The following is a 16,110-nucleotide window of genomic DNA, read 5'->3' as shown; positions in this document are numbered from 1 at the left end:
ACAGTCAAAATTCAGTCTTTTGACATTGACGCCTAGTAATAAATACTTTTGTCAGGTGGTAGGTCTTATCTCCTTGGTATGAAATATAAAAATCTTCTTCTGGAACAACTGAAAAAACCAGACAATTATTTCTTCTGTAAGATGGACAACAGTTTGGTGAAGGCCAAGGGAAGGGGTTGGTGGGAGTGGGTGGAGATGGGCAAGGGGGTAGGGAGGGAGACACTTGCAACAATGTCAACATTAAAAAATTGTTTAATTTAAAAAAAGACTGCAAGACCGATCTCCTATAAATCAATACTACCAGCTGTGGATGACCCCACTGACACCATCGTGTTATAACTGAAGACAATGTAAAGAAAGGTTCTCAGCAACAAAACTATTTCCTTGACCAAGGATACTATTTTTTAAACCTGTCCATGTAGTTTTCACACAAGTAATCTTTAAAAAAAAATTTTTTTTGAATCCTCATCAGAGGCTAAGTTTAGTAATGGGGGTGGGTGGGGAGAGAAACAACCAATGGTTGTCTTCCGCATGCACCCTGACCAGGGATTGAACCTTAAACCTTTTGGTGTAGGAGATGACACTCCAACCAACGGAACCACCCAGCCAGGGCGATACCACCAGCAATCTTGATAGCACTGAAGACTGGGGGCTGAGCTCCCTCTACCACTTTTACCCTGCCCCCAAGCTCTTACTCTTCCACTCTCAGTGCATTCTGGCTCACCTCAAATATTTTGCTTCTACTCAACTCCCAAACTACTCATTAAAACAAAATAAGCAAAAAGTTTTCAGGTTCCAAAAAAAGGACAAAAACTTGCTAACCCTCATTTTTTGCACTGGGAAGCTAGTTAGTGTCCTACATTGGGTATTGGGAAAGTATGTAGGCTAAGTCTGGTCAGTTTTTGTTTATTTTTTACAAATATTTTATTGTTTACCCTTCTTTGTAAATAAAGTTTTACTGAAACATAGACACATACATCTGTTTTCATAATTATCTACAGCTACACTTTCATGTTACAATGTCAGAGTTAAGTAGCTGTGACAGAGACCATATATATAGCTTACAAAGCTGAAAATGTTTACTATCTGACCCTTTACAGGAAAAATATGCTGACCCTTCTTCTAAATTCTAGTAAAAAAAAAAAAAGCAGTATCATATTTAAAACTTGCATTTAGGATGGTGATTGACAGTAATTTCCCATTAGAATAAAAATTCATTACAACAAAAATATTATCTAAAATGTTCTGTGGAGTTACTGAAATAGTATTTATGCTTATCAGAATAATCTATTCTCTGCAGAAAACAAACAGAATGATGAAAATTAAATTTTTTTTTAATCCTCACCCGACAACATTTTTCCATTTTTTTGTTCAGATAGAGTGGGAGGGAGAGAAAGGAAGAGAGAGAGAGAGAATCATTGATGTGAAAGGGGACACATCGAGTGGTTGCCTCCCGCGTGACCCAACCAGGGCCGGGGACAAACTGCAACCAAGTTCCCATAGTGGGAACTGAACCCGGGTCTCTCTGGACTGCAGGCCAACGCTCTAACTGCTGAGCCAAACTGGCCAGGGTGAAAAAGACTTGCTGATGAATTGATACTTCTGTGATTACTTTGTAATTTTGGCCAAGAGACCTCCACTTTTAGGAGCCTAAAACAAATACTAATTTATGTTCATGCAGAGGAAAAGTATATAGACTACCAGAAAGTTAAACAAAGATGTAATGCCACAATGTAAAACTGTGTCATTTTTTTCATTATTATCATTTATAATATATGGGGGTGAGAAGGGATAATAAAAGCAAGAGATAACTCTTGAGATGGCTGGCAATAGTTACAACAATTATGTCCCACCAAATCACACACCCTCCAAGAATATGAAAAGAGTTGATTCTATATAGGTAGGTACTGATGGAAATCCTCAGATATGATCAAGACACTAGGGTAAGAGTCTTCCTCCTTGGGTGGAGAGGGGCACAGGGGGAGGTAGGGGGATGGGGGACACATCTGTAATAATGTCAACAAAAAAATAAAACATAATTAAAAAAATAAAAAAGTCTTCCTCAACAGTATGCCTAAGACTTAGCTGGGAGAGTCACTGGCTGACTATGATCTTTATTTCATTCCATCCTTCAGTTTTTGCTGAAACTGAGAACTGAGGACTCACAGCTAAAAGGTTCATTTCAGAAGGCCAGAAGATGAATACTGACTCACCTGTCAGTGTCAGATTTTGTGAGAGGATAATTTTATATTTCGAGGGCAAGCCTGGCAAAAACATCTACACTCCACCTCTACTAGTGATTGTGTCTGACTGGGTAGACCCAGTAGATAATGTCCAGCAGATTTTCACCAGCTGTGTCCTCTAAGAAAGTTACAAGAAGTGAAGGGAAGACCCTGATAGACACAATAAGCAATACCTTGGCTTAGTTGCTATGGTATTGCTGCTGCTGCTCAGACCAAGCCAGACTCACCTCATGTTTCAAAAGACTTTTTTTCTTGACTCCTTTGAATTTTTTTCCTTTTTTAAAGAATATCTCTGGCAGCTCGTTTGTTCATGCTCTGAAGTAGGCAGCATATTCCCAGAGGATATATGTGAGCTACTTTCTTGTTTGTTGTTGTTAATCCTCATCTGAGGATATTTTCCCATTGATTTTTAGATAGAGTGGAAGGGAGGGAAGGAAAGAGGGAGGGGGGTAGAGGGAGAGAAACATCTATTGGTTGCCTCCCACATGCACCCCAACTAGGGCTGGGGATCAAACCTGCAACCCAGGTACTTGCCTTTGACCAGGAACCACCACCCGCCACCCTTCAGTCCCTGGGCTTACGCTCCAACCGCTGAGCCAAATGGGCCAGGGTATGTAAGCTACTTTCTTAATTAAAAGCTTCAGGGCAATATCTAATGAAACAATTTTTCCTTCTACACGTCCTTTTAAAATGTACTAGGTTTCTAGCCGTAGCCAGAGTGGCTCAGTGGCTAGAATGGTGGCCCATTCACTGGAGGGTCTCAGGTTCAATTCCCAGTCAAGGGCAAACACCTGGGTTGCAGGTCCCATCCACTGCTCTGGTTGAGGCATGTGGGGTAGGCAATCAACGTTTCTCTCTCTCTCTCTCTCCCTTCCCCTCCCCCCACTCCCTTCTGCTCTCTCTCTAAAAAAAACAATCAATGGAAAAAAATGTCCTTGGGTGAGAACAAACAAACAAAAAAGTACTAGGTTTCTAGATGGCTTTAAAGGAATTAATTTCAAAATCTCTTTTCCAACTCATATCCTAAGTTGGTAAAAACTGTGTTCTAAAGACATAGGTTCCATTTCATTCAAAGAAAGGAACGCATTTTTTGAAGTAAATGTTATTGGAACACAGCCACACCCATTTTAATTGGGAGGAGTCAGGTAAGTCAAATATTATAGCAGATAAACTGGAATAGGAACAGTAAACTATATACAATGAAGAATTAAAAATGATAAAAGAAAGATCTCTTATCCTTTGAGACTACATGGAAGGACCTGGAGAGGCATTATGCTAAGCGAAATAAGTCAATCAGAAAAAGACAAATACCACACGATCCCACTTATTTATGGAATATAGTGAACAAAATAAGCTGATGAACTAAATAGACCCAGAGACATAAAAAGGAGTACGGTTCAGACTGACAAACTTCAGAGGAGGGGTGCGGGGAGGATGGATGAGATGAACCAAAGAACTTACGTGCATGTATGCATAACCAATGGACATAGACAACAATGCTAGGGGTGGGGGCGGGATGGGGAGAAGGGTGTCTAGGGGGGGAAAAGGAGAAACATCTGTAACAAAAATAAATAAAAATTGAAAAAAAGATAAAAATGATTAAGAGGTGAGAAATAAGGACTACAAATGTTGCAACAGAGATAAACTTGGAATTTGAATATACTGATTTTCAAGTCATCCTTCCAAATAAGGATAAAAAGTGTTTCAACAAAATAAAATTTGATATTCAACATTTACATTTGTAACAAATGCTATATTATACTATTAAAGTTATTTTACTACTACTACTAATAGTGATAACAACACTCCTTTATCTTTCAGAGTTTCACAATTTATAAATGTTCACACATTTATTAGTTTATCAATAGGACCAACAACAAATTTTAAAGGAGGCTGAATTTCAAGATTTCTTGACATTAAAAAAAAATTCCCAAAACTGGTTGCTAAGGTAGATATGCAGGCATCTAATGCAACCCATGTAACTGAAAATACTGTTCTCAGGAAACCAGACTGCCTTGTTTGATGTTTACGTGAGCGGCTCCAAAACGAACAGAAATGGCTGTCTGACATGTGAATGTGAAAATCTGGAACCAATCTTATTTTACAGAACACAAGCCATCAGCATTTGGGGCACCTAATTATTTTGATGATAGGTGAGTTTTAGCCTTGATCACATGGCTTACAGCTAGAAATCTGTTTCATAGGAGAGTATTTCACAACGTGCAATGAATCCTAAAAACCAGGCCATAAACATGCAAACACATGGTATCAGTTAAATAGCAGGTTCAAAAAGAGCTTCATTCCTTCAAAAGACAATTTAAATAAAAAATAATGTAAGACATTCAACATAAAATTGTTCATGTTCATAGCTACAGAATTTTACTTTTTCTCCTCTAAAGAATTATCATGTTTTTAAAAAGATTAATTATTTTATTCTCTTTGGGGATTAATCTAATATCGTTTCTTTTCATTGTCACTAAATTACAGCCATTCTTAAAACTACCCCACATTTTTTCATTTGGGAATAAAGCTTAAATATGGACCAGTACAAATAGTTTTTCACATTCCTTCTGCTATTGAAGGCTGCTTCCAAATTATAATAAACCGCTTTTCTAGACCAGAACCCCTGAAATCCAGTCTTGCTTTACATGCTTTTCTATTCAGACTTCCTACACACTATTGCAAAAACTGTTCTGCCAATTATTATGCATCCGGGGAAAAAATTCCAAGTTTAAACTAAAATGATCTCTGTAGAAAGTTTCTGCTCTTTGCACATGATCACAGCAGGATTTTCAGAGCCAGTGCTGAGCCAACAACCCTGCCCAGGACAGTAAAGCAAATTCTTAAAAGCCACTCTACTCCCCATCAAAAAGAAGGTCCCTCTCCCTCAAAGATTTCATGAAAAAACATTTAGGACAATAGGCTTTGGGAGCTATTATAAAAAAGATGAACACTATTTTACCATTGAAGCAGATCGACTGCTTGTAACAAGACTTGATCCACCATAGTTTGAATTGAGGCTTCCAATTGGTGCATTATGGGATGGTCCCAATAAACTGTGTATATCACTGTGACCAGCAGGCAAACTGGTGGAAGGTCCCACAGCATGGTTCCGCAGCACATGGATAGCATCATCCAGTCTGTCTAAACGATCCTCCATTCGAGATTGCTGGAGTGATTGAGAAAAGACATGGAGGTTACCGAGGGTAACTGTTAAATTCATTAAACGTCTATGTTTCCTACTGTGGGATATATGGAAGGCAGCATGTAAAACCCGCACTACAAATCAACAGTAAAAGAAAGTAGACTGTGCTAAATTAACAAAGCTTCGGAAACAATCACTGCTTCATCAAATCAATTTACCAATTTATCATGAGGTCATTTATTTTAGTTTCTATGAATGATGAATGCTACTGTACTACTGTGCCTGATACTCAATTATAGCTGATAAAAGAAGATAACCTGTACTTTAATACTGATCTTTGAAATGAGGGCAATTTGGAAACACATCCTTAAATCCATCAAGTTTCAGCTGTAATTTTGTTTTAAGTGAATAAAGCATCCCTATCTGAAATAGCAAACATCCAAATATCCCCTTTCACAAAACTGAAGAAATGATCGTCTGTCTGTGGATACACACATGCCCCATACACAAACATATTAGAATTTTTAAAATCAAAAAGCACATGCCAGTAGAGCTCTTTTAAAAAGAATCATTCTCAACAACATAAGAGAACAAAAGTCTATTCTTACACACTTATAAAAACGAAAATGGTCACTGTTTGATTTTAAAAGACTTTGGAGTCTGTATAGGCTTGAAGATTTTAAATGGATAAAAGGAATTATAACTAACGGAAACAGAAAAAAAGGCACCATCTAAAAGAAATAGTACCTCACAGACATCCTTTAAGAAGGACATTGCATCTTGCAAATGCTCGTGAAGTTGCTGCTCAACTCGATTTTTCTGGCAAAGTCAAGACAGAACAGGAGGCAAAGCACAGGTTAAGATTAACTCCAAAAGAGATGAGGAAATAGCTGATGTGCATGTCAGCATAACATGTTAGTAAAGTTAACGCGGAGACCTTGAGATCTACTTGTATTAAGGTATGAGAAGGCTGGAATTTAATAGCAAAGTTATAAGGTTAGCATCTAAATAGCACAAACTGCTTATATGTGCTTGCAAAATATGCGAGAAGAAAACTTTCCTTTAATTTAAAATGTTGTCACAGAAAAATAACTTTTCTATTTGCATTCCATCAAGTCATCCTTATTTTGTTTTTATAATATTTTGTAATTCTGTGGTAAGTTGGAAAAGCAACAGTAGTTAACATTCAACCACAAATTCTTCACACTCAATACCTAGACAGGCTCCTTTATTCTACTGCCTTATTTGTTAAACAACATTTTTGCTTGTACAGTTTGTGCAACACATTATCATTATTTTTCTTAGAAAGAAAAGATGGGAAATAATAGTCTTCATGACAAAAATGATGGCCATTATATTTCAATTTTTTAATGAAAATGTAATGAATTATACATTATATGAGAAAGCGTAAAATATAACCATTTTTCGTTGTTGGACTAATTTTCTTGCTTTTACTTGGTCTGTTTTTTTTTTTTTTTTTTAAGTTTCTTCTTATACAAAAATGCAAGAGTATAGAAACTTTAAGCCCTATATTTTTCAAAGAAACAAAAATGCCATGATACTATTTTAACACCAGCTGTCCTTAGACCAGAAGCCTGATGTCCCAAAGAACAGATGGCAAAGGCACACCCAATGTGTCTTATATTGTTCAACTAAATCAGACCACTTGTTAGCAAAGAATTCGTGTGTAATGCTATCCTACTGTTTTTTCATTGTTACTGAAGATTTACTGAAAAAATAAATAAATAAAAGAAAACAACAACAACCCCCGCCCCCCATACTAACAGATAAAAGTGTACTGTATGTTTTTAAGAGGCTCTTACCAGGGAGTGGAGTGAGTTTTCATAGCTCGGAGATGAAGGAGCTTGTCCTCCAGGTCTGGGCCACTGACTGGTACCTGTTAAAAAACCCCAAAGCATCCACACACCATGGTTAGCTCAGCGTTTTTGACAATGTTCTGAAGGAAAGGGTAAAAGATATTTAGTAACTGTACATAGATTTATATGAAAATTTTTGTTCAGCCTTCTGCATAGTATTGGTTTCTTATAAGCTCAACATATTAAAAAAATATTTTTCATTATTAATACAACAGTATAGGGAGTTGAGAAAACAAAAAGAAAACATTATATTTTAAAATATAACTATTTTTATATTTGCATATTCTTCAAACTGAATACACACACACACCTTCAGAAAATGTACTTAAAGTATAATTTAAAATTCTGTCCCTCCCCATGGTTTTACATAGTCTTTACAATAAGGCTATTAATGACTGACTACATTAATATTCATCTGATTCTCTAGATCATAATTTGCTTAATCATCATTATCTCAATGCTGGACATTTTGGTTGCTTTCAATGGGCTATTATGAACAGTAAATGAATATTAAATATTACGAATGGCAAACGGGGAAAATGTCTTGAAGATAAGTAGCATTCTAAATTAAAAGGTACGAATATATTTATGATTCTTAATTCACAAGGCTAAACTGCTTTCTAAAGGGTCATGTTAACTTGTGCCTTTAATAAAGCACAAATGCACCATTTCAAATGACTGCAAATGCATTTAGAATTTTCTGTTAAAAGATTTTCCCAACATAATTTATACCAAAGTACATTATTTAATTTGGAAATATCATTATAAAAATTTTGTTTTTCTTCAATTTTATAAAAGTACCATATAATAAAAAAAAAAATGAAGATAGAAAAAAAGAAAGGATGGATACAAGTTCAGAGTAGAAAGAATAAAAAGAAGGGGGAGGGGACCAAGAAAAATAAAGGGATTAATTCATCCTCGTATTGGGGAGAATACAGTGTTAATGTCTTGCCCAAGAGCTTTAAAAGGAAGAACAATTGATCAAAAATCGAAACTATTACATAATTGTGCATTAGAAAATAAGTGATTTATAGAAAATGAAGACCATTCAACTAAATACATATTATTGTTCTTAATAAAACCTTTAGTGACAACCCAAATTATACAAGAAATCTGAAGTTGGCCCGGCTGGTGTGGCTCGGTGGTTGAGCACTGACCCATATACCAAGAGGTTGCAGATTCGATTTCCGGTCAGGGCACATGCCCAGGTTGTGGACCCGATCCCAAGGAGGCGGCCAATTGATGTTCTCTTTCACTGATGTTTCTCTCTCTCTCTCCCCCTCTCCTCTCCTATCTCTAAAATCAACAACAACAAAAAACATTTAAAAAGAAAAAGAAATAAAGAAATCTGAAGTTGGCAAGGTTAAAGGTTTGCTTAATTTGTCTCATTTAGCCTTGGCCAGTTCAGCTCAGAAGTTATAGCTACGGCCCTTGGACCAAAGAGTCAAGGGTTCGATTCTGGTCAAGGGCACCTACCTTGGTTGCAGTTCAGTCCCAGCCCTGGTCAGGGTTGCGCAGGAGGCAACCAATCGATATGTCTCTGTCTCTCTCTCTCTTCCTCCCTCGCCCCCACTCTGTCTGAAGATAAATGGAAAAATATCCTTGGGTGAGGATTAAAAAAAAAAATTGTCTCATTTATTGCTAACAATTTTAAACTATGTTCTACTGGAGCCTGTTGTTGCGGGTTAATTTGCCATTTAGGAAACTACAAACTTATGTATATTTCACCTTCGCTGAATAACCTAGTAATTGTATTATCATCGATCATATATATTTTGCAAGATGAAAAACTGGATGGATTGTTAATAACTGATTACATTTCATAATAATATGTACTTTGTTGTGATCATATAGAAAATCTTAAATTCTAAAATTGTAAGAGAAAGTATATGTTATGTACTTTATCCACTAACCATTTTTTTTACTTGTAAGCAAATTACAAACAAATTATTTTGAGGACCAAAAATGGCTTCCTGCTAGACATACAGATGTAATCATAATTCAACTGCACAAATTAAGGACAAGCTATAATTGCTCATTGAAACAGAAGCTTGTAGACTAATTTCATAGAATTTAGCAACCAGAAAAACCCAGTTAATTGACTATAAAAAGAATTCATATAAAAACAACCAAAACTTTATTACTCATGTAGAATTATGAATTTTTATATAAATAAAAGGTTAATCATAATCTATTTTGAAAAAAAACCCTAATTTATTTTTAAAAGTTTCTCTTGCCTGGCCAGTGTGGCTCAGTGGATTAAGCGTTGTCCCATAGACTGAGAAGTCCCATTTGATTTCTGGTCAGGGCACATGCTGGGGTTGAGGGCTCCATCTCCAGTGGGGGGTGTGCAGGAGGCAGCTGATCAATGTTTCTCTCTCACATTGATGTTTTACCTCTCACTCTCTAAAAATTTTTTTGTAATGTTTATAATAGTTTATTTTCAATAATTTTGTTCCATCTTTCCAAACTTTGTTGGGAGATCAGCCTGTGATAGGAGCCTGGTCATCAAATTTCTTTTCCTTTTCCGTTTTTTTTTTTTTTATCCTTACCCAAGGACATTTCTGCATTTATCTTCAGATGGAGTGGAAGGGAGAGAGGGAGGAAAAGAGAGAGAGAAACATATGTGTGAGAGACACACAATGACTGGTTGCCACCCACATGACCCCAACTGGGGTGGGGACAAACTGCAACCGAGGTATGTGCCCTTAGCACTGGTCTGCAGGCCGACGCTCTAACCACTGAGCAAAACCGGCTGGGGCTTAAATCTCTTAATTTGTGTGGAATATTAATTCAAGTTTTATATTTAAACACCTCAGAATTGTTAGAACACATGTTTTATAAAACATGTAATTTCTGTGTTTCTTTACTAGCCTAGTGTTGAACTATAAGATGTGTGCACTGAATCACTGAGGTAAGAAATCACCAACACTTACTATCTTTTGGATAGTTATATGAAAACTATGCTAAGGTCTATCTCCAAAATGCAACTAGTTGAATTAGAAAAGCACACATATACTCAAAGCCATTTTGTTTTTATCCTACATGGGGCTGCCCACAGTGACACACATACTTGGTTAAAACAAAATACTAACATTGTTAAGTCACTGGTATCTCTGAACTTCAGACAAATGCCAAGTTATATTTCATAGACAGAGCTCCTTGAACCCCACGTGGTCATTTAAAAAATTCATGCTATTGGTAACAAAGGGGATGCCTGTATAGTTAAGAGTTAGTTCAAAAGAAGTCAACCCCAAAACTCAAAGGGGGCATGAAAGTTTAGTGAATACTGGGAATTAGTGGAACATCATTCTAAATGATCTGTACTATTAATTACTTTTATATGCCCTGGCTATAAAATAGGCATTGTTTTTTGTTTCATTTTTAATGTGTCTTACAAGGCCAATCATCAAGGTAAAAGATATGAAAGCACTCATTTCATGAGGCTAAAGGTTTTCTGACTGAAGAAAAAAGATACAAAGACTTTTTACAGCTTTGCCCACTGATGGCTTATTAGCTAAGGATGAAACCTTTGGGGTTGTGAATGAATTTAAATTCTGGAAACAGGTCATAATGCCAGCTAACATACTTCTGACACTAGACTTCTTTTTGTAAAAACTAGTGTGTGAATAAAATACATAGATTAAATTTAAAATACATTGCTATCACTAGCTTGTAATCATCAATGTAGCATCACTGCACAAATATGGAAAAATAAGAGTGAAAAGGCTGAAAACCTCAGGAGTTTCCCAGAGAACAGGACATTGTCCCCCTTCTTTCCCCGCCGCCTGCTATCTGGTCGTAAACATATACAGAGACTTTTTATTTTATTTTTTATCCTCACCCGAGGACATTTTTGCATTTATCTTCAGACAGAGTGGAAGGGAGAGAGGCAGGAAGAGAGAGAGAGAAACATGGACGTGAAAAGGACACATCGACTGGCTGCCACCCACACAACCCCAACCAGGGCCGGGGACAAACTGCAACCAAGGTACATGCCCTTAGCGGAAACCGAACCCGGGTCTCTCTGGTCCGCGGGCTGATGCCCTAACCACTGAACCAAACTGGCCAGGGCTATGGAGGCTTTTTAAAAAAATTACTTTTATTTTTCAATTACTATTGAATTACAATATTATATTAGTTTTAGGTGTACAACATAATTAGATATTCACTAACCTAAGAAGTGATCATTCCAATAAGTCTAGTATCCATCTGACACCATATGTAGCTATTACAATACTACTGAATATAACCCCTATGCTGTACTTTACATCCCTATGACTGTTTTTACAACTGGCAATTTGCACATCTTGATCCCTTCACCTTCCCCCTCCCCCAAATGTGTATTTATGAGTTTTGTGTATTTTTAGATTCCACATATAAGTAAAATCATATGTTATTTATCTTTCTCTGACAGATTTCACTTAGCATAATACCCTTATAGAAGTTTTGGGCTTCTACTTCTTTCTATTAGATAGGCACAAACTTTCAACTATTAATATAGTTAATTTCTGTAATTACCCTAGCGAGCACCCCAAAGAGCTAGCTTTTATTCAAGAGGGTTATAATAAACCTACCTGATATTAAAATTTATTGACCATTTCCAGAAAATAAGCTAGTTGGGTGACTAGGACAACAGAATCAAATTATTCGGCTAGAAAACCTGGAGAGCCTTCCTTTGATAACTACCTAAAATCCACTCAGTGTTTCTGATCTGTTCTCAGTCTGAGTGGGACTTAGCAAGTATTCTGCCTAATACAATTGGTTAATAAATTTAGAGAATAAATACTACCATTTTGTGTGGCTGAAAGAAATTCTTAGGACCAGATATCAGGCATTTTCTTATTCTGTTGTTTCCCTTTGTAATCTCACCCTAAACTCAAACTTTGATGAGATTCCTACATGCATGGGAAAGGCTCGATAATCCTTAATGTAGCATTTAATTCTCTGTGTTCCACAATCTGACCCCAGCCAACCTTTCCATCTTAGTTCTTCACCCATTCGTATGTGGAGAGTTCAAGTTCATAGTCAGTCAGCTCAATGGTTCTGGTTAAACAGGTCACACTCTTTCTTACATCTGTATCCTTGTCATGTTTTTCCCTTTATAACCAGAGACTTCTAATTCACCTCCCTTTGTTATTTTATTTAATCTTCACCTGAGGATATTTTCACACTGATTTTTTTTCCCCCAGACAGAGTGGGAGGGAAGAAAAGGAAGGGAAGGAGAGGGAGGAAGCGGGAAGACAGAAAGAGAGAAAGAGAGAAACATTGATGCAAGAGAGACACATCGATTGGCTGCCTTCCTCAAGATCCCAACTAGGGCCTGGATGGAACCGCAATTGAGGTACGTGGCCTTGACCAGAATTGGACCCGTGACTTTGGTCTGCAGGCTGATGCTCTACCACTGAGCCAAACCATCCAGAGCTATTCACCTCCTTTTTTTTTTTTTCATCCTCACTCTAGGACATTTTTACATTCATCTTCAGATAGAGCAGGAGGGACAGAGGGAGGAAGAGAGAGAAACATCGATGTGAGAGAGACGCATTGATTAGTTGCCACCCACACAACCCCAACTGGGGCCAGGGACAAACCACAACCAAGGTACATGCCCCCAGCAGGAACCAAACCTGGGTCTCTCTGGACCGCGGGCTGACGCTCTAACCGCTGAACCAAACTGTCCAGGGCACTATTCACCTCCTTTTAAAATACTACTCTCTTCATGAAGTCTATCCTGAGCACTCTACTTTAGATAAATACTTTATTGATTAAAATAGCCCAAACTGAGGAATCCTTTCTTTCCTTCTCCCTCTTTATTTTTATTGTGAATGGTCTTAAGATTGCTATTAAGGCTCTGGCCAGTTTGGTTCAGCGGTTAGAGCGTTGGCCTGTGGTCCAGAGAGACCCGGGTTCAGTTCCCGCTGGGGGCATGTGCCTCAGTTGCACTTTGTCTTCGGCCCTGGTTGGGTCATGTGGGCGGCAGCCACTCGATGTGTCCCTTTCACGTCGATGTTTCTCTCTCTCTCTCCCTCTCTCCCACTCTGTCTGAACAACAACAATAACAAAAAAAGATTGCTATTAAGTACTAACACTATTAAATTTCTATTCAGTTATATTTCAGAATGAGATAAAGTCAAAATGTGTTTTTTTTGCTTGTCTGCTTTCCAAGTTCCCTTAGTAAACACACTCTCTTAATTCAAATACTCATGTCTTTTCCAAATGACAACTGTAATAGATATAACCATTCTTCTCTTCCACCTTGCTGTCAGAGCCCTGACTTTGTTCAGAAGGTGTGCATGTGTGTGTCTATCCTTTCCAAGTGTGAACTGGGAAAGAGTAATTATATTCTTGCCTCTTTGGATAAACTGATGTCTAAGATAAACATCATAGCCCCATGTCTGTTGAGAGCAATTTCTTTAGGTTCAACGTTGGCCAATGAATCATGAGGGAAAATTTGTTGAAGAGATTTCTGGAGAAAGGTTCTGAAAAGATGGTTCTTTTTTTCCCATTGGACATTTTCATGTCTGAATGTGGAACCTTGAACTGCTATCTTGCCACAAGCCTGAAGAAGAAATTGCAAAGAAGTAGAGCAGAAGTCTTGACATACTAGTCCAAGAACTTGCTCTGCTATGGGCTTCTTGTCATAAAGGAAAACCAATCCCCTTATTCTTGATGCTAGCTGAGACAAGAGTTTTCCTTTCTTTCAGCCTATAGCATCCTAAAAGATACAATATCATCATCTCAGAAGCTTCCTCATAAGCATTATCTAGGTAGAAATGTCTTTTCTTGGCCTGAAAAGTTCCCTAGAATAATGAGCAGGATTTAAGCAAGAATGATTTCTTTAGAAGCTGCCTATGTGGCTCTGTACCTGTTTATCTACCCTTACAAGGCCTGTGCTCAGTCTGGCTGACAAGGCAGACATCTTTTACTCTAGAAAACAGGCCACGGCCACACAAGGTACACAACAATTTCCTCATTATATAGGAGCTCTAGTTTGCTCCATCTTTGTTCATCTTTCCTTCAACTGTGAATATTTTATCACAGTGCTGCTTTCCTTTTCCACTCCTCCCTCTTCATCTCTGCTCTGCCAATTTGTGTGTGTGTGGGTAGTGGTGGTGGTGGTGGTGGTGGTAATAAAGAAAAACTAAATGTAGGAAATGGGAGATATACTTGCATAAAATCAGTTGTGGGTTTGCCCTTTCAAGCAGTATATAAAAGTATTTTTCTTTGAGTTTAAAAAGCCTATTGCCCAGCTGGTGTGGCTCAGTGGTTGAGTGTCGACCCACGCACCAAGAGGTCGCCGGTTCGATTCCACGGCAGGGCACATGCCCAGGTTGTAGGCCAAATCCCCAGTGGGGGGCACGCTGGAGGCTGCCAGTCGATAGTCTCTCTCATTGATGTTTCTATCTCCTTCTCCCTCTCCCTTCCTCTCTCTCAAATCAATAAAGAAAAAAAAGCCTATTAACAGTTTCATTACACAGTTCAATAGTTCATACATAGATTTTCATTAATCAGCTGAATTATGGGGAAGAGAGGACCCCACCCATTAAACATCAACTAAAAATGGGGGAGGAAATGTGAGATTCTACTTTGGACCATTATTTTTTGAAAAATGTCTAAGTCTCTGATTTTCCATTTTACTGATGTCACTTCACAGACGCTGACCTGTCTGTTGCTTGCTTCCCCCCCCAGTGTTAATAAAAACCAAAGGCACTTTCACAGCTATCTTCCTGGGCCATGGAGCAGAGGCAGTGGGGACGAACAGTGAGGCTAAGATAGCGCCTCAGGTGAGAAAGTGAAACAGGCTGTGGCCAAAACCATACTGATCCTTCCAGTAAAACTCTGTCAAGAGGGTGAGCAGGGTTAAAGTTACATCATTCTTCCTGTAATTTCAGCTCTCTGTTAAACAACAACTTTAAGTCAATGGGTCTTTCACAGTCCAGTGTATGTGAGGAACAGCTGTTTAACTTTTACTAGACAGCTGAAGCCACGGTGTCTGAGAAAGTGGCAGAACCCACGAAGAGCCGAAAGCAGCTGCCAGCAGCCCATCGTCTGCACACGGGAATGCTTCTGAGCAGAGCCACAGGCCAATGCACAAGGCACAGGTGATAGCCAGCACCCTGCTACCCCAGAGCCCTGATTTCCAGAAATCCGGAACAATGCAAAAAAGGCTTAACAACAACAACAAAACCACACAGACGTAACTACAGGAAAAGAGAATCATTTTTGAGGTTAACTGTTGGAGGAATATGGCCATTTTTACCCATTTGCCTGACTAATATCTTTCCTCAGAATTAATACCTTTCCTCTTCAGCATAGTTTTTCTCTAAATACTGGTAGAAAATAAAGTTTAAGTTTTTAAATTATAGCTTAACATATATTAAGCATTTTCCTCTCATTTTAATTTATTTCTAATAAATCTAAAAATTCCTCTTCATAATAACAATTGTATCTCAACAAATTTAGACTGTAGGATGGGCATATCTGAAACTTGCTAAAGCTAATGTGAAAAATAAAAGAAAAATTTAAAGCAAATCTGAACCACTTAATAGATTGTTTATTTTGTTATCTTATGAAAACTTTTTATTTGTCTCCTCCATATTTTACCTTTATCCAATTGCCTAGCCTTATTTTTATCTTGTTATAACAACTGTTCTTAGAAGTTACAAATTATCTTAATAAGAGAAGATATAAACAAATAATTCAAAACTAGTAAATATTTCAATATTCTTCAAAATGAACCCAAGAAGAAAACTGTTTATACACTTTCTCAAAATCAATATTTTTTCATAAATTTTTACTGGATTTTATTTCAAAGTAAATTTGAAATATTCCCAAGTAGCCCCAT

The 16,110-nt window shown here is 37.6% G+C and overlaps 1 protein-coding gene across 11 annotated transcripts in view; it reads right to left on the bottom strand.

Moving 5' to 3' along the window:
• TCF12 (transcription factor 12) overlaps nt 1–16,110 on the bottom strand; it is a 355,331-nt gene that overhangs the window by 20,948 nt on the left and 318,273 nt on the right. For 6 of the 11 annotated variants that reach the window (XM_036241022.1, XM_036241044.1, XM_036241013.1 and 3 more), the window contains 2 exons: nt 7,212–7,285; nt 5,206–5,412 (listed from right to left, as the gene is read on the bottom strand). In XM_036241022.1, the coding sequence (XP_036096915.1) occupies nt 5,206–5,412; nt 7,212–7,285 (281 nt within the window). Of the gene's footprint in view, nt 1–5,205; nt 5,413–6,135; nt 6,208–7,211; nt 7,286–16,110 lie in introns of all 11 variants that reach the window. The other 5 variants (XM_036241005.1, XM_036241038.1, XM_036240996.1 and 2 more) reach the window with 1 other exon arrangement.

Source organism: Molossus molossus, unplaced genomic scaffold, assembly GCF_014108415.1.
Source record: "Molossus molossus isolate mMolMol1 unplaced genomic scaffold, mMolMol1.p scaffold_m16_p_1, whole genome shotgun sequence".
NCBI lineage: Eukaryota > Metazoa > Chordata > Mammalia > Chiroptera > Molossidae > Molossus > Molossus molossus.
This window is presented reverse-complemented; position numbering and strand designations above follow the sequence as displayed.